This window comes from Artibeus jamaicensis, unplaced genomic scaffold (assembly GCF_021234435.1).
Source record: "Artibeus jamaicensis isolate MK-2021 breed Jamaican fruit bat unplaced genomic scaffold, CSHL_Jam_final contig_387, whole genome shotgun sequence".
NCBI classification, from domain to species: Eukaryota; Metazoa; Chordata; class Mammalia; order Chiroptera; family Phyllostomidae; genus Artibeus; species Artibeus jamaicensis.
Window position 1 is genome coordinate 559,730 of NW_026521812.1, and position 27,465 is coordinate 587,194.

The 27,465-nt window shown below is 41.1% G+C and overlaps 1 protein-coding gene across 3 annotated transcripts in view; it reads right to left on the reverse strand.

The window, feature by feature from the left end:
* ARFGEF3 (ARFGEF family member 3) overlaps positions 1 to 27,465 on the reverse strand; it is a 171,502-nt gene that overhangs the window by 99,446 nt on the left and 44,591 nt on the right. For all 3 annotated transcript variants that reach the window (XM_037148814.2, XM_037148813.2, XM_053664860.1), the window contains exons 3-4: positions 26,202 to 26,283; positions 22,769 to 22,900 (exon numbers count right to left, since the gene is read on the reverse strand). In XM_037148814.2, coding sequence (XP_037004709.2) covers positions 22,769 to 22,900; positions 26,202 to 26,283 — 214 coding nt within the window. The remainder of the gene's footprint in view (positions 1 to 22,768; positions 22,901 to 26,201; positions 26,284 to 27,465) is intronic.

Here is a 27,465-nt window from a genome sequence, read left to right on the forward strand (position 1 = left end):
GGAAGAGAGAAAGGTTACAAATTTAGAAAGGAGTTTTTTATTCCACATGGGCTCTGTGCAGTCTTGTTTATGACTCCTTTGTTCATTGCTTTATTGAGGATGTTGCTATTCCACCCACTGCTCCCTAATTAGTTGTCACACACTGTCCAATAATACAAATACTTTAAAAGTTAAGGCTGCTACCCTTACCCCAGAGAAGGACCACTGCAAGACAGGCCAGAAATAACATTCCTCAACCTCTCTAGGAGATCTGTTTAATAATATTGAAAACCAAATGGCCAGCCTCAGTGCTGAGCACTATAGCGAATGACCTACATTGCTTTTTAAATATGTGCCATTACTATTGTCCTTATTTTACTGATAAGGAAACTGTTGCTCAGAACGATTAAATCAGCCACCCAAGATCACTCAGGGAATGAGTTGTGTAGCTGAGCTTTGAACCAGGTAGTTTGACTCCATGCCTTGAACCACTCTGCAATACTCTCTCTACTTCTTCCTAGACCCAAGCATTACTGTACTTTTCTGTTCCTATCCCCCTCCCAAATCCACAGGGGATTAGAAAGTCCTTAGTGGGCACTGTCCTCTTCCCTCCTGGAATTTCCCTCAGGATGCTACCCAGGATTCCCTTATTCTCCAAGATCTCTAGGCAGCAACACGGTGACATTTACAAGATCTTTAATGATCACTAAAAATCTCACTTTCTACTTGTAGAGCTATTAGAGAACAGATCAGTAAAAGCCTGTGGCATTTTAAGAATGGCTTCTAATTTCAGAGATAAGATGACAGCCTCTTCCCCAACCATTTGGCTTCTGATTCTGTGACTTTGCTCACTGGTAGCTTCAGACATTAAAGTGCTGGTTTCTGTTCCTCAGCCCCAAACCCAGCAGCCATGTCCTGCCTGCACCTTGGCCTGTTGGTATCAGTCTTCACAGAGTGTCTTCCATCTGGTCCTGCCCAATTCATGCAAGATCACTGAAGCCTAGCAAATTTACCAAACACAGGCTATACACCTCATCAGCACATCAAAAAGTGCAATTGTGAATGGGACAAAAAATCTCTCCTAGTATCTCCTTCTGAGTCACCAGCCAGGCCAGTCTTGGGACAGCACATACGAGATCTGTCCAGAAAGTATACAGCCATGTAATATGAAAAATAGAGACATTTTTTGAAGAAGATACAAGAAACATTGTACATAGGACAATGACACTTCAGTCCCCATCCAAGTAGGGGAGCTCACTCTTGGGACCTCACACAGTTCTAATTGCTATCAGCTGCCCCATCGTATTTTGCTGAGTATCATCAATGGTCTAAAATCTCTTCCCTTTCAAAAGTGATTTTAGTTTTGGGAAAAGCCAGAAGTCGCAGGGTGCCAAAACTGGGCTGCAGGGGGGCTGAATCACCTGGGTGATTTGATGTTTTGCCAAAAAGCTCTGCATGAGACGCAATAAATGGGTGGGTGCACTGCATCACGATGAAGCTGCCCATCACCAGCGGCTTGTAGTGGAAACCATATTTGTCATTTTGCATCTCTGCACTCACTGAATCATCCCCAAAAGACTTCTGAATCATCTGAATAGTTTCCATGGAGGAATATTCAAGCTCAATGCAAAATTTAATGCAGATTCATTGCTCTACTTTCTCAGTCATTTTTTAATGTGATGGCCACATGGTACAAATCTCACTCAATGGCATCTGTCGCCCCCACTGACTAGTACAGTGAAGGCATCATTGTTCACACAAGCGCATTCCAGTCCACTCTCCTTGGCTGCCAGGTTACATCAATGTTGGGCAAACTGTTATTATATTAACAATGGCTGGACTTTTTCCAGACAGACCCATATGTATGTAATTAAAAAAGAAAAAGGGAGGAAGGGTTTGCCAAGGTTAAGTTCATTGTAGGTCTGCTCCTCAGTTTAAGGTGCCTCAGTTTAAGAATCAACACCTGATAAAATCATCCCAATGCCATGCAGGCTGGAAGAGAGGGGTAATGGGAGCAACTGCTCTATGGCCTCATAGGAAAAGGTTTTCTTTTATTTAAAGACTATCTTTGCAGGGTTGGGGTTTGATAAGCAAAAAAACCGTGGGCAGCAGAGTCACCAGGAACGGCCTGGGGAGAATCACATCTTGCAATACCGCTGTATTGGTTGCACGTTTGCCGTAAACCCTCCTGTCCTTGACTCCTCCTACACTTGTTCCTCATGTCACTCATTCAGCTGGTTTCTTTCAGGTCTCAACTCGAATGTCACGCCCTCAGAGTCAAGCCACCTTTCCCATCACCCTCTCTAACGTGGCCTCTATCACAGCTCTTTGTTTCACTTACTGCAGAGCATGTACCAGCCTCATAAACTCATAGTTTGTTTACTTCTTTAAAATCTTCCCATTAGACTACAACATCCATTGAGCATCTGAAAGGCCCTCAGCCTTTCTCATATGATGCTTTCTTACTTTAGATTTTTGCTGCTTCGCACAGCTTCTCTTTCCTGAGTGGAATTTTTTCTCCCCCACCCCCATGTTTATGGCAGGCAGGTGGGAAGGAGTGAGAAAATGGCTGGTGGAGGTGGCGGTGTGTGGCGGAGGTGGCGGGGAGGTGCGTGGGTCCACTTGGGTTCTTGGCTTTATAGGTATTCATAGGACTGACAACTGGCAATTCTTTACAGTATGAAAAGAATGATGGTTAATATTTCTTACAGGACTGACACCGACTTTCTGCCTTCCTTCCTGTGTACATTTATACCAAGTGCACAAAAGTAGGTTTGAAACGAAACAATCGAAAACCCAGCCCAGCTTTCTGTGAACAAGAGCTGCTTTTTGACAGCAGTGGCTGGAGGAAGCAGGAGCCGTTGCCCACAGTGAAGTCTTCAGGAAGGGCGCTGGGTGGGCAGTGTTTGGTCATCAAGACCCTCAGGGGACAGGGGAGGCTCCACCCCCTCTGCCGCAGGGAAGCTGGGAACTGTACAGGGAGGCCTTGTGGCAAGAGTCCACAGCAAACAGGCTCCCTGCACCAACCCAACGCTGATTTTGTTCAAAAGATCTCTGAGGAAAGGCTTTCCACACCTGGTGCCTGGCCACCTAAAGACACAAGTACCTAAACACTTGCTGAGCTCTATGCAAAAACTAAGCACAGCAAACAATGATGAAAGGAAAGTGAAGCACAGTAATGAAGCCAGCTCCATGGGCTCACAGTTTGTTGTGCTAGAAGCACAGCAGGTTTTAATTACAGGGCTGCCGGTGCCCATGGTCCCCCGTGACTCACAGATATAAAAGGGCAGAGAGTGTCTAGCAAGGATGATGCAGTGGACAGAAATGACTTACCAAAAACGCTAAATGGAAAACAGTTCATGTGCCCGGCACCTCGCAAGCATTAATTCACTGAATTAAAACACAGCCTGGATGAAAGGAAACTTAGAGTGACAGCAAATTAATTTACAGTGTCTGATTTCCACTGCACTCTGAGAGGGCAAAAATTTTAAATTCACATTCTGAGCACGTTGGCCACAAGGCAAACAGGAACACCTAAATATCAAGGGCAATTCTATTAAAAACATACCCCTCATGGGGTCCTGAAATCACACTGACTACATTAGCACTGAGCAGCAGGAATGTGAGTGATGGATAGGCAGCATCTTGCAGTCTAGCTTGGCAGCACTGCCGCTACAAATGAGCTAAGAGAATGGGGAGAAAAAGACCCAACATCTTCAATTAAAGGGAAAAATCATTACAAAGGCTACACAATTCCCAATCACTACAAAACAATAATCGAAAAGCTACTATGTGCAAGAAGCAACCCTGCAATTTAAAATGTGTGTAGAAAACCTGGATAAAACAAATGAGACTGGAAAGGAGAAAATGAAGCTGATTTATTTTAAGAATTGGCACAAGTAGAAAGAATCTGGCAATTCAGCTATGCCAAAGAGAAGCCATAAAGTGTTTAATTTCAGTGAAAAGGTATTCACGTGTAAAAATAAAACAAACTATAGTATATATGGGTTTGGTATTGTCTAACGTTACAGGCATCCCCCAGGGATGTTGGAACGTATTTCCCACATACAAGCAGTGGTGGGGACTACTGTACATAACAACTTTGAAGGTTAGAAGGCATCATGACTGGAGAAGGAGACTTTGCCAATGAGATGACATATGAGCAAGGCTAGAGAGCAGGTTGGAAGCTTACTGCACATCCATTTAAATGCCCTATGGGAAGTGTTTTGTGTGCACTTTTTTGGGGCTGGTCAGGCCAACAGACCGCAGCTAAAACTAATTGGCCTGAGGCACATTGGAAATCGAAGTGATAAAGCAGACACTTTGTAAGATGTCGATGCAGTTGAAGACAGATTCCAGTCATTCCAGCAGAAATGGACTAACTGGGGTGCATTTGGCAAAGGGATTCAGGGAATTCCCTAAGCAGAAGGAAATGGCCAGTGAGTTTGAAACCTGGGTATTATCATACCACGGTTCTCCCCACCTGTTGTCTAGTGTTCTATTCGGTCTGGCTAAAATCTCTCCTACCTCCTCCATTACTGTGTTTCACAAAGCTTTATATTAGATATTAATAAAGTAACATATTTTGAGGAACAATGATATTCCTTGTTCAAAGTACATAGTATAGATATGACAATCACGGAACAGGAAGAAAATGTAAAAGGTTTTTCCTACAGCATTTATTTGAAGCAGTTTAGATATAATACTTAAATATGTGTGCTCTCTCCATCCCCTTTGGATTCATAAGCTCCTTAGTATTGTAGTTGGGTCCGACCTGCTGACACCCACTGCGTGTACAGCGCCTTGCTGGGCCCTGGGGAGCCCGGTGAGTCCAGGGTCCATCCCTCCTCCTAAGCACTCCTGCATGAGGAATTAACCCCAGGGAGGGTAAGCAGTCAGGAGTCAGTGGGACTGGCACCTGTGTGCTTAGTTATTATTGTAAAATATGTAGACAATATGATAAGCCAGCCTGGTTGAAAATTGTCCTGGGCATCTGAATGTCAGATCTCGGTGACATGACTGGCTAAAGGCCATTTTTGCAACCACACACTAAAGTTTCAGATGACCTGGTGAGAGCAATCGGAATTTACTAAGTCTCCTTTCAGAGATGCCCGGCCATCTGGTTGGACCTCACTCGGGACAGTGAGAAAACCACCTCCACTAAGCACAGGGCCTCTCCCATGAGACTTATGGGACATTCTCCTTGCCTGACACCTTCTGCTCTGCTCTGCTGAGAACCTATCTTTGGCACTTACCATAGTAAATGGTAACTTGCCTAACATGTTTCAAAGATTTCATTTCTGCCAAAGTTCCAAATGAGTCCTTAGCCAGAACATTTCCAGGGAGTAAATAAGTGATTCTTGAACTTACTGGACAGCAATTGCATGTCCACTTTATGTCTCTACCTGTGCACTGCTTTACCCACACTCCTCTTTACTTACGCAACAGGTATTTACTGAGGTGTTACCAGGGGGCAGATCTGGCACTAGGTGTTGGGCATAGAGTGAACAGAAAAGACCCTGATTTTCAATCTTGCAGGGCCAACACATGGTTTTGAAGACAGGCATAACACAAGGGATTAGAATAAGTTGTTATGAGCATTACGATTGGAAAAACACACTGTGCTCTGGGAAAGCTTACTGGGTTCCAGGGCACAGCACACTAGTTGCGATGCTGTTTTTGTCTTTTTGTGGAAGTCTTGCTCTAATGTTTTGTAATACATGTAATTAATAAATTCAACTCAGGAAAGAAGACATGGGATCCATCAAGAAGCAATTGATTTGGGGGAGCCACCTACCCAAAGGCACATTGAGGACATGGGGGCACACTGAGTGTGTAAGGAATTCTTTTCCTCTTTCCTAAACTATTAAAATTATCTTTATATATGAGTGCTCCTGACGTCATTGTAGTTTCATTCTTCCAAATATCAGATGTTATTTATAAGTCAAAACAAACAAAATAATCTACTAGAGCTCAGGAAAGTATCTAAAAATAGGTGCACAGCCCACAGAAGGCCTTGTCTTTCCCGCATGGAGAAGAGCAGACTCTTGAGTTCCTCAAAGCCGGGTGCCTTTCAAAGGCCAGCTCTGGTTCTGGCTGGAGGTTTAGCTTTGTTATTTAGTGCACATTTCCTTCTGGTCTCTCATGTATATTGGCTGGAAACTTCATAAAAAGAAAAGTAACTGCATGATTCCTTCTCTTTAGAAACATTCTGGTTCTTTTCTACTTTGTCAAAGTCAGCAGAAACCGGGACAAAAGGCTGTGACAAGCCTTTCTCTTAGGTGCCAGGCACGGCCCACCTCTGTACATGCAGGCTTGCAGAGTGAACGGTTGAAAGTGTACCTGGGCCATGAAACAGAGATTCCTTCCCTCCCGGTCCATGCACAAGCAACCAAGCACGCTCAGTCTTTTGCAGAATGCCAGGGTGCATATTTTTAGAGTGGGGGTGGGGAAGTGTTACAAAGTACTCGTCTACAGTTTCAAAAAACATTTTATCATGTATTCTTAAAATGTGGACTGTTTCCATCAAAGGCCCTGTGCCTCAACACTATAGCCCTTTTGGGCCGAATAATTCTTTTTGTGGGGGACTGTCCCACGCACTGTAGGACGTTTGGCAGCAACTCCGGCTTCCACCGTGGAGACGGCAGTGGCAGCCGCTGGTCCTCCGCCGGGCTCTAGAGATCTCGGACTGTCGGCAGCAATAGGAAGTGAAGCTACAACCCAATTTTTATTTAGATCCAAAAACAATAAACCAAACTATTGTATTGCCTCAAACTTCCATCACTCTTATCACTTAAATTGACTTACCTTGGGCTGAGATAACAGGTAATCAGAAAAATCACTCCATCTGGCTCAAAATGCCCCAATTCTAGCAAATAGCTATCTTGAGAGAGAGTCTTAGTCAATAGAAGATTTGCCAGAGTTCCTGAGTACTACTAAGTTTGGGAAACATTTCAAATTACTCTTTGGTTTATGGTTATATCTCAGGTTCTTTGCTGGCCTTTATTAGTTGCCACTAGTAATAAGTGTGATATTCATTGATTCATCAGATGTGCCCTTAGCACCTAATTTTAGGAAGTACTGTGCCAGTGATATCTGTAGAAAAAACTGTAAATACTGAAGTATAATGAACTTAGCTATTCACTTAAAAAATCAACCATTCTGATTTCTGGCCAAGATGGAGGTATAGGTAGACACACTGTGCCTCCTCCCACAACCAAAATAAGAACAACAATTTAGAAACAAAATAACAACCAGAACTGACAGAAAATTGAATTGTATGGAAGCTGGATAACCAAGGAGATAAAATAGACACAGTCATCCAGACTGGTAAGCAGGGCAGAGTCAGGCAGCTGGATGGAGAGGGGTCCCAGCACAAAAAGCGGTGGCACTGGGCACGTGAGACGGCAGCTGATGGACCCTGGACGTGCAGGTGGCAGCTGGCAGAACCCGGGCATGGGGTGGCAATGGGCAGACCCAGCGAGGTGGCAACTGTGAAGCAAGGCACTGCGTGCAAGGTGGCTAACTGGGTGGTCCCACATTCATGCACAAACAAACCAGGCGAAATTGGGGAGAGAGACAGACCAGGCAACCCAGGGTCCCAGTAAGAGGAAATAAAACCTTAAAACACTGATTGAAAACACCTGTGAGGGTTGAGGTGCAGGGAAAGACTTCCAGCCTCGAGAGTTCATTGGAGAGACCCACAGGGTCCTAGAACATACACAAACCCACCTACCCACCCACCCAGGAACCAGCACCAGAAAGGCCCAGTTTGCTTGGAGGAGGCAGTGGAGGGGACTGATATCTGACAGGGAGCAGACCAAGGGCCATTGTTTCCTCTCTGATCCCGCCCCCACATACAGCTCCACAACCCAGCAACTGGGTTGCCCCACCCTGGTGAACACCTAAGGCTCTGCCCTTCATGTGTAACAGGCACAAGACCAAAAAAAAATGGCCCAATTGGAAGAACAAATCATAGCTCCACAGCAAATACAACTAAGCAATGAACAGATAGCCAACCTATTAGATGCACAGTTCAAAGCACTGGTGATCACGATGGTCACAGAATTGGTTGAATTTGGTCACAAACTAGATGAAAAATGAAGGCTACGCTAAGTGAAATGAAGGAAAATGCACAGGTACTAATAGTGATGGGAAGGAAACTGGGACTCAAATCAATGGAGTGGACCAGAAGGAAAAAACAACCAAACAGAAAAGAAAGAAGAAACAAGAATTCAACAAAAGGAGGAGAGGCTTAGGAACTTCCAGGACATCCTTAAATGTTCCAACATCCAAATTATAGAGGTACCAAACAGGGAAGAGGAATAGCAACAAGTGGAAAACTTATTTGAACAAATAATAAAGGAGAACTCCCCCAATCTGGCAAAGGAAATAGACTTCCAGGAAGTCCAGGAAGCTCAGAGAATCCCAAAGAAGGTAGACCCAAAGAGGAACACACCAAGGCACATCATACTTACATTAGCCAAGATAAAAATGAAGGAGAGAATCCTAGAAGCAGCAAGAGATAAAGAGACAGTAACCTACAAAGGAGTCCCCATCAGACTGTCAGCGGATTTCTCAAAAGAGACCTTACAGGCAAGAAGGGGCTGGAAAGAAGTATTCCAAATCATGAAATCCAAAGACCTACATCCAAGATTGCTCTATCCAGCAAAGCTTTCATTTAGAATGGAAGGGCAGATAAAGTGCTCAGATAAGGTCAAGTTCAAGGAGTTCATCATCACCAAGCCCTTATTATATGAAATGATAAAAGGACTTATCTGAGAAAAAGAAGATAAAAAACATGTATAGCAACATGACAGCGAACTCACAGTTATTAAGAACCACACCTAGAATCCAAGGCGCCGCTTCTCACACTTAAAGGGCCCGAACAGACCAAGAATGGCGCAGGAGGATCTCAGAGCCCCAGAGCCAATAAATCTAAGCGATGAAGAAATAGCAAAACTCACAGACGCACAGTTTAAAACATTGGTGATCAGGATCCTCACAGAACTGGTTGATTATACCGACAAATTAGACAAATATATGAAGGCGAAACTAATTGAAATGAATGGAATTGCACAGGACACCAATAGCGATGAAAAGGAAACTGGGACTCAAATCAATGGAGTGGACCAGAAGAAAGCAAATAATGGCCAAACAGAAAAGAGTCAAGAAGCAAGAATTCAAAGAAATGAGGAGAGCCTTAGGAACCTCCAGGACATCTTTAAACGCTCCAACATCCGAATTATAGGGGTACCAGAAGGGGGAAAGGCACAGCCACCAGTGGAAAACTTATTTGAACAAATAATAAAGGGGAATTTCCCCAATATGGCAAAGGAAAAAGACTTCCAGGAAATCCAGGAAGCTCAGAGAGTACCAAAGAAGTTGGACCCAAGAAGGAACACACCAAGGCACATCGTAATTACATTAGCCAAGATTAAAATGAAGGAGAGAATCCTAGAAGCAGCAAGAGCTAAGGGGACAGTCACCTACAAAGGAGTCCCCATCAGACTGGCAGCGGATTTCTCAAAAGAGACCTTACAGGCAAGAAGGGGCTGGAAAGAGGTATTCCAAGTCATGAAATCTAAAGACCTACAACCAAGATTGCTCTATCCAGCAAAACTTTCATTTAAAATGGAAGGACAGATAAGGTGCTTCTCAGATAAGATCAAATTCAAGGAGTTCATCATCACCAAGCCCTTATTATATGAAATGTTAAAGGGACTTATCTAAGAAAAAGAAGTTAAAGAAACATGAACAGTGAAAGGACAACAAACTCAGAGTTATTAACAACCACACCTAAAACGAAAGCAAACTAAAAGGACAGCTAGATCAGGAGTGGAAACATAGAAATGAAGATCTCAAGCAACAGGGGAGTGGGAGGAGGAGAAGGGGTGAGAAGGTACAGAAAATAAGTAGCATAGACAGTAGATAGAAAATAGATGGGGGGCAAGAATAGCATGGGAAATATAGAATCTAAAGGACTTGAGACACATGGTCATAAACTAAAGGGGGGGTGATGGTGGGGATGGGGGGTAGGGTGGAGGGGAATAAAGGGGGAATAGAACAACTGTAACAGCATAATCAATAAAAAAAAAAAAGAACCACACCTAAAACAAAAGCAAACTAAGTGGACAGCTAGATCATGAATAGAACCACAGAAATGGAGATCACATGGAGGGTTAGTAACAGTGGGAGGAGGGGGTGGGAAAGGTACAGAGAATAAGTAGCATAGATGGTAGGTAGAAAATAGATAGGGGGAGGGCAAGAATAGTGTGGGAAATGCAGAAGCTAAAGAATTTATGACACATGGACATGAACTAAAGGGGGGAATGTGGGTGGGAGGGGGTGTGCATGGTGGAGGGGAATGAAGGGGGGAATGGGACAACTGTAACGGCATAATCAATTAACTGTATTTTTAAGAATCACCCATTCTTTTCCCCTCTAAACCCCCTCCTTTGGCAAACTCTCAAATCTTATCTCTAATGAGAGGCCTCACTAATCTGTTTCTAGAGGCACAATTTCTCCCAAGTTTCAATCCTTAATTTCAGCTTCTAAATATCACAAATAAATACAATTTCATGAAAATCACATCAACTTCACTATATCTGTAATATCATAAATAACTAATGCTTCTTCCTGCTCTAAAATTCTTAACTATGCAACCATTAAAATTATACTTAAAGAAATACATACTGCCCTGTGAGAAATGTTTATAATATAAAGGCAAGTGAAAAGCAAAAAATAATACACAGTGATAGAACTGTAAACCCATGAATAGATAATATCAGAAATGAATATACAAAATATGGTTAGAATGAATATACAAAAATCGGTCATGTTGAAGGGATTTACAATGAACTTTTTCTATTTTGGGAAGCCCAGAATATTAAATTCTTATATTTCTTTATATTCTTTTAAAATATTATAATTCTTTAATATTTGACCATATGAATTCCCACTCTCTCTCTCCTAATCGGCCTTTTAAGAGCCACGATTCAGTCAGAAACTCTCATTCCAAGTCCTATAATCATCTTGAATTTTCCCTTTCCCCGAGCCCACCTACATCATTGCCAGTCACTGGGTGCTCCTGTTCTCTCTCTGCCAATCAGCTCAGCCGCACACCCAGCTGCACTTCTCTGTCCTCAGCAAGAAGGGACCCTTCTTATCACCACCATCCTGGCTTAAGTCCTCAAGATCTCTTGCTTGGGCGCTTACACTAAGACAGTTTACCAATGCCTATGACTTGATTCTGATGATTTCCAGACCATCCCGCAAAACCCTCCCCTGTTCTCCCCACCTCACTTCCTAACACCCAGCCCTGGACATTCACTTCTCTGCTGACTCTGAAGGGCCTCTGGCATCTCCTTCACCCTCCCCTCCAGGGTCATCGCTCACTCTCTCTCATGTTTGCCAGTTTACATGCCATGCTCCTCCCTACAGAGATTATAAACCCTTGTTAATGTTTTGTTTTAAATTCTACATAGTTGTATATATGGTTGGTAACGAAAATATACTCACTGAGCAAACCAGTGAAAATAAAGTCTAAAGGAAAATGAACTTAAAAGTTCAGTTAATTTTCTTTTCTAGTTTAATCTGCAACAAACTTATTGTGACCTAATCTCTTGGGTAAATTTGTAAGAAGTAAACTTCACCAATATGTCCCAGGTAACATTTCTAGTTCTTTCTCTTTTCTTCCCTCAGACTTTCCCCAGAATATTCACCTTAACTCAGACAGTCTCTACTCACATATACATGAGGCTTTTTATGACTTTATGGTCAATGCTTATGGACATGACCTATCAAGCCCTCAAGTTTTTAAAGAGCTAAAGCCAACCTGATTCTCTATACATTAAACATTTAAAAAGCTCTTCTAGAATAACCTAATATTAACTCTGCTCAGTAGGATGGAAATGAAACTTCGTGGCAGAGATAAATAAGGGTGGGGGAGATGTTTTCTGCAGGCTGTGGAATTGTGGTTAGGAATGAATCTGGGTGGATAACTGATATGTAATAATTTACAAAATTCTTTTAAGCTACAATTCAAGAGCAGTGAATATGATGAGGTCCTTTTTTAGGAATCAGAAATACAGTGAAATATACACTCTTCCACTATAGAAGAAAATTACCCTGTTATGGGCAGTATAGAGGGAGGCAATGGAGGAATAAAAAGGTAAGATGAAGAAATTTATAAAACAATGGTTCTTCTAATGTTCTGGTCCATATTTTGAGCCCCAGGCATCTATTTTATTATACTATATATATCCTTTTCTAATAACTGTAACAGAAATGAGAGCTAACCCTGATCATGTGCCATGCATTATTGTAAGCACTTCTTCCATATTAACCCATTTAAAAATCCCTACAGTTCTAGAAGGTATGCATCATTAGTATTCACATTTTACAGATCAGATAACTGAGGCACAGCTAAATTAAGTAAATTCCTTGCAGTCAGCAAGCACTCTAGCTCTAGAAGCTGTGCTTTTACTACTCTGCTGCCACATATTTTGGAAAGAAGCAAAAGGACAAAGAAATTTCAAAATGATAGAGTCCAGTGATTGTTTCTTAGGACAATTACACCATGCCATTCCGCCACTCTAGCAGACACACTTGGCCACTTAAAGTTTCCGCAATAAATTCCTATCTCCTGTAAGACATTTCTACTATCTCATTAGGTTTCATTATTTTCAGAAGCCGTTATTTCTCACATTGACCTTGGCATTAACTCAAACACAAGTTGAGAAAGTTTTCTTCTCCACTTACTCAAGACCACACACATCCAAAGACCAGATCACTCCTAGTTTTGCCACAAAGCCTTTCCAGAGACATTTAAAGTTGAAAAAGCAATTCTGCTACCAACAACTGTTCAAGTCCCGCCAAATAACTGAACCACTCCAACTTCCATTTTCCTGTAAAAAGAGGGATCTGATCACTTACAAGTTTGCTTTGGTTCTCAAGTCCAAATCTATGCTGGTCTTCTTAATTTTGAACCCACACAGATTTATATCTATAATCACAACTTGAGCTTCTTTCATTTGCCATTTATCCTGGTGGGTCACTGAAAACTACCACATGTGCTTTCTTCTCCTCTCCATTAGTCAATAACTGAATTAACAAGCAATTAGTAAGCCATATGCCAGATGCTGTGCCAGGCACCAAAGGGATAAACACAATACTAATAGCATGTAATTGTTTTTCACTTACTACCCAGAGAAATTCTGTAGTCATGCCTGAATCAAAAGTTTAGGACTACCTAGTTGGAGAGATTATAAGATGGTTGGTTCCCCCCAAATAAGCCATCACAATAGATATTTGTAGAATAAAAAATGGAAAAAAATTGGAGGCTCTCCCCACTCTACTAAGAACTCCAAAACACCCACAGTAAATATAGAAGACCTCTGCATCTATACGTGCTGAACAGAAACCATGGGAAAAAGTTTTAAAATACTTAGTAGAATTGTTCTCCAATGTACTAAAATGGTTATGGGACTTGGAAATGGTGGTACATGAAAAAAAAGAAATTAATAGATAATGTAAAAATATCTTCATCTCAAAGTAATGCATAAACTATTTAAAGGGAAATCACAGTTTTAAATTCTTTTCTTTTTTTCTCACATTTTCATACATTTTATTATCTAATACAGACTTGAAAGAATAAATAAGCTTTGAAAAAAACAGTAAGAATTTTATCAGTGTGTATACAAAGTAGAAAAAAACTATCTTCAATCTTTGCAGCCACAAGGAGGAGGTCTGCATGAGAACCATTTTCTTAGCAGACCACATATTTTAGACACTTCCCTGCATTAACCGCAGAAACAGTATATTTGTAATCATGACAGATCAACCTCTAACAACTATTTATTTGAAATCAAACACTTTTGAAACACTGGATTTTCCCTTAATCCTAGAGATGGCTGCAAATCTTTAAAATGTCTTGGTAGCTTTAGACTAAGAAGGGACTTCATCTTGTTATGAGAAGGCAAGACAACTTAGCCATTTCACCCTCAGACTTTGCTAATGATCATTCCTCCCATAAATGGCCAAAAGATGAGACTCTGCCATCAAAATACTATTGAAAATGGATTTAGAAACAGACCTTCCATTTGGCCTATTTGTTACTCCTAGACCAAAGTATGGACTGCAATACTGGTACATGATTTAAAGGCACTCTCTGCTCTGCACTGTAAGACCAGAGTTCTAAATGAACATCTGGGGTAATGCGGGGGGAGGGGGGAAGGGTTTTTGAGGAACAACTATAAAGGACACATGGACGAAACCAAAGAGGGTGTGGAATCATGGGAGGGAGGTGGAGATGGATGGGGTAGGGGGGAGTAGAGAGGGGTAAATGCTGAAAACTGTACTGGAATAACAATAAAGTAATTTAAAAAAATAAATGAAGATTCTGATGCTTGCTTAGGTCTACCAGCTCTGCAGATAGTAAGCCTTCTCTCATGAGTTATTCATCTTTGTATTTTCTGTAGACATTGGGTTGGGTTTTGTTATGAAATATAAAAATATCTCAACAGTAAATGATATTTTCCCTTTCCCCCAACTTACAGTATTTCTGTCTTTCTCTCTCTCTCTCTCTCGTACACACACACACACACACACACACACACACCCCAGAGCCATTAGCTAATATGGTGGGAAAATGACTGAGTCTTTCTTCATATTTAAATCTAGTTCATTGAACTAGTAAAGAAATACAATGTCAAGGAAAGGTACAAAAACACACAGGACTCAAGACTCTTCCAGCCCTGCCCCTTGTTAGACTGTCTTAAATTTTCTGCTCAATCGCCTTAAAATGTCTTTCAGGATAGACTTAGAAAGCAACATAACCCACTGTTTAATAATACAGGCTTGGCCTCAGGCTGAATTACAGTCCAAATACTGACCCCACCATTTAAGTAGGTGTGTGATCTGAGTGTGAATGTCAAGTACTCACCAGAGTGTCGGATGCATAATAAATGTTAAATAATCACCTCCTGTCATTTCTCCTTTGAAAACTATAAAGCCCTCCACCAATACTCATTTCTATTACCCAAAGATGCACATAAAATAAGACGCCTGATAACAGAACATTCATCAAATGCTTTCTCAGTATCCAGTGTCATATCCTGCCTTATCTACAAAGCTGGCCCGCCCCATGCAGATAGACTGTTCTCATCTCTAACCCTCACGGAGGCAGAAGGCCAGCCCTTATTCCCTGCAGTCTTTGAAAGACTCAGCCAGCTGTATTAGTGAATAACCTCACTGAGGCTTACCCATCAGAAAGAAGCAGGGGAAGTCCTAGTTGCTCTAGTCAGAGATGTCATTCATCATGTACCTGGTGCCTACTGAGTTTGCACGGCATTCTTGGAAGTAGACACGCCATGGGAAAATATTACCAAAGCAGACCAGTATTTAACCTAACTATTAACTAGCTCCCTGCTGTCTACTAATTCATTTCAAAGGTAATCTATCTTCAGAGGAGCCCACAATCCTGACACTTCATTTGCTCAAGCTGTAAAATATTTATTTGGATTCCATGGCCATTTTAATAAACCAGAGTTCCCTTCTCTCCCCCTCATGTTGGATAGTAAAACCACCTAGAACAGTGCCTAGACTAAGTGATCTAATTTCATTCCTAGTAAATTTGTCAGAAGCAAGCAACTTTGATTTTTTTCAACCTCCCATTGAAAGTCCAGGGCCTTCAAATGAAAACAACACCATCAGAATCTTGGGTCTCATTATTAGTTTCTGTTTAATTTTATGGAAATCTTTAAAAGAAGAAACCGTATTTTTTTCTCCAGGAATTTAATATAATTGCTACCCACTCTAGAGAGTGGGACATGGTTCAATTTCTCATGTTTATAAATACAAGTAGATAGTAATAGATGAATAAATGCATGATACAGCTTTTTGAAAAATAGCACCTAGGATTTATTAAAAATATATACTATACTGTGCTTAGACATAAACAAAAACTGCATAGTGTGTTCCCTCTTCTGAATAGTATACTCAGAACATTTGAAAATGTTTATTATACCTCATTTTAAAAGATTTTTTACACTGTAATCCCCATCCACCTGCATGGGACACATTCCAAGGCCCCCAGGGGGTACCTGAAACTGCCAATAGTACCAAACCTTACATATAATTGGTTTTTTCTTCCTGTGTGTACATAACTTTTCACTTGAAGGAGGCACTTATGGGCTTCTTTTTGGCATCCTGAGTTGTCAGCATCACTACTCTTGTGCTTCGGGCCATTATTAAGTGAAATGGGAGTGACTTGAACATAATCACTGTGATACCACCACAGTCGATCAGAAAATAGAGATGGCTGCTTAAGTGATGGGCAGGGCATGTATTCCGAGTGAATTTACTAGACAAAGGGATGATTCATATCCCACGAGGGATGGAATGGGATGTTTAGAGATTTCATCATGCTATTTAAAGTGACACACAATTTAAAACGTATAAATTTTTTATTTCCAGAATTTTCCATTTAATATTTTTGGACTCTGGTTGACTGTGAATAACTAAAAGCACAGGAAGTGAAGCCATGGATAAGGAGGGACTACCTTTCTTACAAAATATTTATATAAAATAAGTGGAGGATTTTTATAGGAAGTAACTAGTTTCAATAATTTGTCATAGGACTGAGTTATGTAGAGGCACCAAGAGTAAGTTAATATTCTCTTCTTATATCATGGGAAGCCAGTCTTTTCTCTGAGGACTCCTCCAATTCTTTCTTTTTTAAATATGACTTTTTGAAGAGCAAGTGATAAAAACATTTTAATGTGGTAATAGCAGAACAAGGACTTAAAAAAGAGTTTTTACTTGGGTCATTAAAAGTATTACAGAATTTAAAATATTAATAAATTTACTAATTTAAGAAATTTAGAAATTTACTAATTTAAGAAATTAGTACATTTCTTCAGGAATAAGGGCAAAACAAGAAACTTTATTAAAACATTTTCTGTGAACATCTTCCCATATTAGAACTTTAACAATGGATGGAGGAAATAATATGGAAGAAGTGAAACCTCTTGATTTCGGTGTGCAAAGGGCAAGGGCCGATGGGCACTGCCCTGCGTGTGTTGCCTTCGAAAAACTGGGCCTTGATTTTCATGTAAATAACAGCGCTGTGTTCACCCCCCTCTTCTGCCTACTAAAGTTGTCTTTATTAATCTATGGTGTATAAAAATTTTGCTCATAAGTATTAAAAAATTAAAACAATAAAATAAAGGTATCACAGAATTACAAGACAAAGGAGGGCACACTGCTTCAGAGGACCACAGTAAGTATTGAGATTCCTCCTGCAGAGAGACAGGGTGGAACTTACTATTTTTAAGCCAAAAAGGCTATACTTTGGATATATCTTCATATGCAAACAAGTGACCTAAATCTCAGAGCCAGAAAGGGCTTGGAGCACTCACTTGTGGGCACTCACAGTCAGGCCACCATCTCCGAAGTTTCCTCTGGTGCTAATACTCATACCATTTTAAAGTACAGGTATCTCAGCACTAATTTTCTGCCTCTTGACTATAAATATTTGTCTAAAATAACGGTATAGCAGAAAAAATCAGCTTAAGGCTAGGTATGTTGTGACTTGACTTTGTGCACTGTTTATGGGGCTGCAAATTGGCACATGCAGAATGGAAAACAGTATGAAGATTCCTCAAAAACTAAAAATAAACCGGAGGCCTGCAACCAAGTCTACTTTACCCAGCAAGCTCTCAATCAAGACAGAAGGCCAAATAAAGAGCTTCCAAGACAAAAGAAGTCTAGAAGAATACACCTCCACCAAACCAGCTCTGCAATAGATACTAAAGGGACTGCTTTAAGGAAAGGAAGGAAAAGAGAGAGACAGGAACACAGGCACAAAAATGGCAATGAATAAGTACCTATCAATAACAACCTTAAATGTAAATGAGTTTAATGCTCCAATCAAAAGACATAGGGTATCTGAATGGACAAGAAAGCATGACCCACACATATGCTGCCTATAACGGACCCACCTCAGGACAAAAGACCTACACAGACTGAAAGTGAAGGGCTAGAAACAAATTTTCCAAGGAAACAAACAGGAAAAAAAAGCTGGGGTAGCAATACTCATATCGGACAAAATAGACTTCAAAAAAAGGGCCATAAAGAGAGACCAAGAAGGTCACTTCATAATACCCAAGGGGAGAATCCACCAAGAAGACATAAACATTGTAAATATATATGCTCCCAACACAGGAGCACCCAAGTACATAAAGAAAATCTTAGAGGACTTCAAGAAAGATATTGACAGCAACACAATTATAGTTGGGGATTTTAACACCCCACTTCCAAAAATGGATAGATCTTCCAAACAAAATATCAAGAAAGATACTGTGGCATTGAACAATGCCCTAGATGAAATGGACTTAACTGATTTTATATATATATATATATATATATATATATATATATATATACACACACACAGCCCTTCATCCCAAAGAAGCTAAATACACATTCTTTTCAAATGCACATGGAACATTTTCAAAGCTGGACCACATGATAGGACACAAAACAAGCCTCAACAAATTCATGAAAATTGAAATCATACCAAGCATTTTCTCCGACCACAAGGGACTGAAACTAGAAACAAACCCCAAGGGAAAAAGAAACCCAAAACACTCAAAATCATGGAGAGTGAATAGCATGCTATTAAACAATGAATGGGACAAGAATGAAATTAGGGAAGAAATCAAAAAGTTTCTGGGAAAAAAACAAAAAAAAATGAACTCACAAATCTAGATATTCCACCCAGCAATATTTTCACCAATATGTCCCCTAGAGCAAGGGACATAAAGGAAAGATGGGATCTCATCAAAATAAAAAGCTTCTGCACGGCTAAAGAAAACAGTATTAAAATAAAGAGAACCAACCGTATTTGGAAAACATATTTGCCAATGATACCTCAGACAAGGGTTTAATCTCTAAAATATACAAAGAACTTACACGACTCCACTCTAAGAAGATAAGCAACCCAATTAAAAAGTGGGCAAAGGACTTGAACAGACACTTCTCCAAGGAGGACATACAGAGGATCCAGAGACACATGAAAAGAAGCTCAATATTGCCAGCTATCAGAGAGATGCAAATTAAAACCACAATGAGATACCACTTTACACTGGTCCGAATGGCCATCATAAACAAAGCAACAAACAATAGGTGTTGGAGAGGTTGTGGAGAAAAGGGGACCCTAGTTCACTATTGGTGGTATTGCAGACTGGTACAACCACTATGAATAACTGTATGGAATTTTCTAAGAAAACTAAAAATGGATCTGCCTTTTGACCCAGCAATTCCACTGCTAGGATTATATCCTAAGAACCCTGAAACACCAATCCAAAAGAACCTATGCACCCCAATGTTCGTGGCAGCACAATTTACAATAGCCAAGTGTTGGAAGCAACCTAGGTGTCCATCAGTAAATGAATGGATCCAAAAACTATGGGACATTTACACAATGGAATTCTATGCAGCAGAAAGAAAGAGGGACCTCCTACCCTTTGCAACAGCATGGATGAAACTGGAAAGCATTATGCTGAGTGAAACAAGCCAGGTGGTGAAAGACAAACACCATATGATCTCACCTTTAACTGGAATCTAAACAACAAAACAAACAAGCAAAATATAACCAAAGACACTGAAATAGAGAACAGGCTGACAGTGACCAGAGGGGAGGGGGGAGGGAATTTCAGGAGAAAGGGGAAAGGTTTGCAGGAACAAGTATAAAGGACACCTGGACAAAAACCAGGGGGGGGGTGGAAATGGGAGGGAAGTGAGGAGGGATGAGTGGATGGGTGGGTGGGTGGGTGGGCTGGGATGGGAGTAAAATGCAGAAAACTGTACCTGAAGAACAATTAAAATAAATTTAAAAATTTTTTAAATTTAAATTTTTTAAAAACCCTAAAAATAGATGTACTATATGACCCAGCAATTTCACTTGTATTTCTCCAAAATAATGAAAACACTAATTTGAGAAGATATATGCACCCCTATGTTCAATGCCACATTATTTACAATAGCTAAGATAAGGAAGCAACTTAGGTGTCCATCAACAGATGAATGGATAAAGATGTGGTATATATACGCAATGGAATATTACTCAGCAACAAAAAAAGGAATGAAATCTTGCCATCTGTGACAACATGGATAGAACTAGAGGGTATTAAGCTAAATTTAAAAAGTCGGACAGAGAAAGACTAATCCTGTATAATGTCACTGATCCGTGGAATTTTAAAAAATATGAATAAAACCAAAATAGAATCACAGAAGCAGAGGCTACACTGATGGTTGTGATGGTTGCCAGAACAAAAGGAATAGGTAAAAAATATGAAAGGGAATATAATCACTAATATTGTGAATGTTTGCACAGTGACAGATGAGTACTAGAATTAGTGGGGAGATCACACTGTAAGGAATAGAAATGTCTCATCACTATATTGTACGCCTGAAACTAAGATAACTAATATAGTATTATATATCAACTACACTTAAATAAAAAATATTTTTTCCAATTCCAATGTTGAACTAGTTAAAAATAATAGCATGCAACAAAAGCCCTTACCTTTTGAAGTGTTTTGGAAATCTAATTGTAAAGACTGGCAGCCCAGACTATTGTTTTTCTTTTTCCTGACAATGTCTGATTTCTTTCTAGACACTAACCACAAGTATCATGGTCTATTATGGTGTCATTAAAAAGTCCATTAAGATGACTTTTCAGGATTTCCAGTAGAGCTAACATGTGTCGACTACTGTCTTCAGCAAAGCTAGCAGAAGGGGCCTCTGGGCTGCTATTTTTTAAAGCAAGTATGTGTTTTCAAAACAGGTGTTACTGTTGACATGACCATTAAACATCCTGCTTCTCCACAGCTCCTAGAAAAACAGGTACTTTCTCATTTTAATTCTTAATACAAATTCCTGTACTCCACAAAAAGCTTTATGCCTAGGGGAATGTCCAGAATAACAGGAAACCTGTGAGGTGCATCTCTCAGTATGACACCAGAGCTCACCCACTATTTGGAGACTTACTAGCAGAAGGACTCGGCAGTGTAGACTTGGAAGTCACAAACACAATTAATATGGGAGCTGGACTTAACCCTCTCGTAATCGTGGCCAGGAGGTGGTAGACAAGTCTAGAGGTGGTTATTCTTCAGTTGCTATGATTACACAACTGACAAACAGATGTCAAAGGGCAGAGCAAACCTGTATATTCCAGAATCAAAGAGAGTTAAAGACAAATGGATCTTCAAGATCAGCCCTTTCAGGGATGCTTGATGTTTACTGTGTACAGGAACAGTCATAGTCCCACCCCTGAGATTCTGACTCTGCAAGACTAGGCTGCAGTTGCAGAAGCAGGAGTCCTGGCAATAGGGAACACTTTGAAAACACTTGCTTTGTGCCAGATAAGCTGCTGAGTTCCTTACAAATACCACCTTATTTAATTCTCACAACAATCCTATTGGGTAGGTACTACTATTACCCCAATTTTTCTGATAAGAATATCAAGCCAGAGAGGTTAAGGAATCTGTCCAAGGAAATGAATCTGCTAGGAAATGAATAAGGGTTCCAACCCAGATGGGCCGGCTTCAGAGTCTGAGCTCTTCACTTATCACTACCCTCCCCTATCCATCAACAGGATTAGGGTGGGCCCAAGGCATTAAGAAACTGTCCTGACTGAGGTCAATATTCTCTTTCTTGGGAGGAGACAATGAAGCCTAGAGAAGGGAAGTCTCTTATCTAAGAAAATGTCTTTCATTGCACTTCCAGGGAGAAATCCACCATTCTGTGATATCAGGTGTGTTTTTTCTTTTTAATCCTTACCTAAGGATATTTTTTTCATTGGTTTTTAGACGGGGTGGGGGGAGGTGGGAGGATAGAGAGAGAGAACATCCATTGGCTATTTTCTTGTACCTGCCCTGACAGGGGGGAATGGAACCTGCAACCTAGGTATGTGCCCTGACCAGGAATTGAACCTGCAACTGGCACAGTGTTCCAACCGAGTCACACTGGCCAGGGTGACATCGGCTGTTCTAAGCTTCCTCCAGGGAGAAAATGAACAGATGCCATTAGTAAAAGCCAGCCTGCTGCTCCTAGCTAAGTTACTCTGACCAAGGGGCTGCTCTGGGAAGGGATCCCATCCTTTTCTGCCCCACTCACGCTTCACTCACAGGATACGACACACTCCAGAGTCAGTGTAAGGGGCTCCCAATCATGGGATTCTCGAGGGAGGGAAAAGGGAAGGGGAAGGAGAGCTGCTACCCCCAAAAGGGGGACGGTGACTGGAATGTGGGAGATCAGGGTCACATAATTTGAGCATGAGGGAAAAAGACGTGATTCTGATATGGCTCCCAATTATGGCTTCCCCTAAACTGACTATTCTAAAATCTTAGCATGTGTTGAAACAACATTATGTCTTTGCTTTATTTTAATATATACAGGCAGGCCTAGAATGACCGGATTTATCCCGAGATAGAGCCACCCACGTACATTCTCTCAAAAAGCAATCAATACTTTTTTCAGTATTTGATATGCATGATTGGGCCAAAAACCTTCCAGATGCACTGAAACTGTACCTTTTTACTTAGTTGTCCTTTCTGTCAATCAGCAGGATTACTCTGGGGGACCACAGTAACGAAGGATGAGCCAGCATGACCACTGTGCAGAGGCATTTCCCAGACAACAGTGGGAGCTGGGGGCGTGGGGGGGGGGACTCAGACTTTGTTCCTGTGCCAGTGACGCAAACTGGTAGCCCCATCCAACCGACCTTCATCACTTCCACCTGCAGGTCTTCATTGAGGGACGGCGTCACTTTCACAGCATTCAGGACCTGATTGAGCAGCTGCTTCTCGTCAGAGTCCGTTTCCATGGATACAAACCTCTCTTCTGACAGAAGCTTCTGTAAAGAGGCACAAGGCAGTGATCAAGGATAGGCCTTCCCCTGCTGCCTGCTTCTGTCGTATCTTAGTATGTACTAAGGATAATTTTTCTTAGGAGACATGTAGCTGGAGGCCATTAGGAAAGAACTCCTGCTATGTCCCATTAAAAAGAGAAAAAAAAACCCACATCAAATCTTTGGTAAGCAGTTTTTTGTTTGTTTTTGGCAAAGTCTTTTTTCTGGTAGTAGGTAATTCATTATAAATTTTATCCAGTGAAATTCTAAATGGTGGCCATCCAGGCAATTTGGGTGACGGAGGTGGAGGATGAATGCTCCAAGGTGAACCTACACCTCACAACAGTCATGCTCACGCGTACTCTTTCTGAATGGGGCTTTGTCACAGGACAGCAGTCTTGCAGGCAAGTTCCTTTTCTCAGATGTTTACTTTTTTACTTATTACTGTGAACTATCCTTTAACTTAGGAACTTTTCACAAATCCACAAATCTTAATGTATTTTCATTAGAAAATGAATCTTAGAAAAACCTAACAAGAAGACATTCATGCCTTGACTATGTGTCTTAGTTTGGGTGTTGTTTCACAAAGTGGAAGGTCACAGGTTGGATTCCCAGCCAGGCACATGCCTGGGTGGCAGCCGGGTCCCTGGTCAAGATGTGTATGAGAGGAAACCGATCAATGTTTCTCTCCTCTTTCTCCCTCCCTTACCTTCTCTCTAAAAATAAATAAATAAAATCTTAAAAAGAGAAGACGACAATGACATTCACTTTCATGAGGTTTCCCAGGGGTCATTACACCTCATGGGACAGCCCTTTCCCCTTTCAGGACAACTCTTGCTTTTCATAAAATTCTTAGATTGTACCCAATCCACCTGCCTACAACTCCCTCATCATTCCCTAGAGCCACATGGACTAAGCTTCTAAAATAGCTGAAGTCAGCTAAGTCTATTCTTCTCCATACTAAACCTCCTCCAGCACCTTCACCGACACAGTTTCACAGATGCTCTCCTGCTTAGTATGTGGCCTCCAGAGTGAATGTAACCCCTCAAGGGTGGCCTGACATTAAAGAGTAGTACACCCTAAGGTAAACTATGGGCTGTAGGTGAGAATGAAATGTCAGTGAAGGCTCCTCCCTGATTAAAGGAGAGGAGGAAAGAGGAGGGGAGGGGAGTGAAAAACCCTGTACCACTCAGGTGAGTGACGTTGATGACCGGGAGGCTATGCATGTGTGGGGGCAGAGGTATGTGGGAAATCTCTGCACTGTCCTCTCAATTTTCTTGTAAACCTAAAACTGCTCTAAAATAATCAAGTCTTGAAAAATGATAAAAAAAAAATAAAGAGATGGCAGAAAGGAATAATAGAAAGAAATGGGGTCTTCGGTGGCCCCCCTGAGATACTTCACCAAATGTAAAACTGGGTATCTCTAGGACTCAAGTTCTGTCAAATAATTAAATGTGTTTATTGCCTAAAAAACAAGCACTGACTCATAGCTTTAATCATGTTCTCAGATCTCATTAGCTTAGCTGTAAGTCATGGTGCATAACGTGTTGACTTGTACAGAAACTCCTAACTCACACGCACAAGGGCTAAAATGAAGCTGTTCTCCACCCATTCTGTCCTGGACAGTTAATCTGTGAGACCTCAGTGAAGGGCTTTCTATGAATCTCTCTTCAGTCCAATCTTGGCCAATTCAGTGCAGAGTCACTGCTGTGAAGAACTTTTGGTTTCTGATTCATCCAGAATAATGACTCCCTCTTTTAGCTGATCAGGAGAACAAGGGTGGCCAACCTCCTTCTCAGGACTCTGACATTTTGCTTGTCTTCTCCAAAGAGCTTTTTCACTATCCTCTAGTTCATGCAGGGCAGCCCGCACTTAAAGTTAATAGACAAACCTCTTGGTAATTACAGGGAAAAGACTGGGAAGCCCTAAAAGAAAGCATCTGAAATTAATGGGAGGTAATAAGAGATGGTAAGAGAAAGTTCACTGCTCTCCAGGTCATGGACGTTACCATAATTAAGCAAGCCCTTGAAATCATAGTACCTTAACTTAGAGCATCAAAAGGTTTAAAAAAAAAGGAACTAAGTGGAAAATCTATACCACACTAGAGAGCAAGGACATCAGTAGCAGGTCAAAACAACCTACCTTTCATTTTTATGGTTGGCCTATTCCCTTGGAGAAAAGCAAAGAGTTTTAATAACATTATGGACAGTAATTAAAAAATTTCTAATGCCCCTGCATATTAAAACACAGTTTATCTAATTCCAATCCAGTGCAGAAAAGAGAGTCTACTTTTCTTACTTTTTCATACCTGTTAACTCAAAAGGTATTAGAGACCGCTCAGAACCTAGCAAGCGAACAATGAAATTGTGCATGCTGGTGTGAAAAGACATCCCACAATGCTGCTAATCCACGGCCATGCTGATAAACCCCTGCAGACTTGAACTTCACAGTGCCTGTCACTTAGAAACCAAACCACTTACAAAAGTCGATGCATTTACACAGCCATCCCCTTGGCACTGCTGGAATGAGGTCTATCATGTAATGTGTAAAACACAAATGAACAAACGCTCAGAGAGAAAAATGTGCTCAAGCATCTAACTTTTCTTATTAGACCAATTTTCTTTATTTCTTTCCAATCCTGCTCTAAAAACAGGAGACCCTGAGCCATTTACCAACTGAACTGTAGAGAAGAAAACAAAAAATCTTTCAAGTTTACCATCAATTTTCAGGACACAGAACCACAGATGTTGAGTGATAAAAGATTGGAGATGGTATGGAACCTGAGGTGTCTCTTTTGAAATCCCTTCTCCTAAAAGTCGGACAGCACACAAATTATTCCACTTCTTATGGGCTGAGCTGGGTGGCCATTAATCAGTGTGTGAAGACAAATGCTCAACAAGATAATGCTGTGCACAGAGGAATGCTGAGAAATATTTTGTAATTTAATTTATTTATCTTTAGAAGGGAAGGATAGAGGGAGAGAAATATCAATGTATGGTTGCTTCTTGTGTGTCCCCTGCTGGGAACTGGCCTGCAACCCAGACAAGTGCCCTGACTGGGAATCGAATTGTGATCTTTTGGTTCACAGGCCCATGCTCAATCCACTGAGCTACACCAGCCAGGGTGAGAAATATTTTTAAAAATCTTGCTATCCTCTATGCTTATTACCTAGTTTAATAAACTTCTGTCTGGGTCTTTAAACAGCTAGCATTTAAAATATTAACTCTTTGTTCTTTCCACGCCAAAGCGGCCTGTGAGTTTCTGTCCCTCCCCCACCCCTACCCTGTATACTCAGTGAGAGACATACCTGTATCCCTGCCAAGGCGTGTTGGGCCAGCTTCGTATTCTTGGATTCCAAAGCCAACTGGAGAGGCAGCAGGCATTTCTCCCTGGCAAACACGTAAGTAAGGACAACATGTGAGCTCAGCAAAATTGGCAGCCAAGTGATGGAAGCCTTATGTACCTACCCCCCAAATGCTGCCAAATATATACAATATGAACACTATAACCAGTTATCAAAATGCACATGAGCTTTAAAAACCACACAGCAAAAACCACAAGTTGTGCAGAAATGGCAGCATTGCAGCAGCTCGCCTTCTTAGGATGGCTCCAGGAAGAACAAACACGGAGACTCTCAAACGGCTGTTTTGCTGCACTGGCTACTAGATGACGGGACCCTGACCCATCCACAAACACGTCCTGCTCTTTCCCAGATTAATAGAACTGCTCATACCCATACACCTGGGATGAGCGACTCCAGCCAGTACCGTTTAGACAGATTTCCATGCCTCGCTCATTCCCCTCCATCACCAAGGAAGTGATGGCATCCCCACCACCACTGCCTGGCCTCATCAGTATAAACAAAAATTCTAGTAACTGTCCATTTCTCCCCAAGTCAAAGTGCTCCATAATTATTTACTATATCTAAAGTGTTCTTTTTAGTTTCCAATAACAGGTATACCTGAATTTCCAGATGGATTCTTTTAAAATTATTATTTATACATATTTTTTATTGTTTTAAATTGTTGTTCAAGTACATCTGTCTCCATTCCCCCCACCCCAGCCATCCCCACCTCCCTCCCCTGATCCCACCCCACCTTGGTCTTGTCCATGTGTCCTTTATAGTTGTTCCTACAATATTTGGACAGATTCTTAATAAAAACATTTTCAAGACAGAAATACAAGTTATTTATTAATGGCTTTAACCAATGACAAATACCTGGTATCATGGAAGGAACAGACAAAATACATGGAGAGCTACTTGGATGTTTTAAAGCTTAAAGACAGTAACTGAGCACTACAGCATGTAAGCAATAAACCAAAAGGACTACAGAGATAAACAAATCTGTTGGAAGCATTCGCTCTAAATAATTAAACAACAGACCAAGAATTTTAATCACCCATTATCTCCCCATGGAGTAACACGGGCACGACAAATGAAATGTTACTTAATTCTACCTGGTTCTTCCATCCCCACTGAAGCCAGAGCAGCTGCGTTGTTATCTGTTTCATATTTTCACCATAAACTGAGAGGTCATGACCTTAGAGGGTGTGAAAGCCACAGGGTAAGA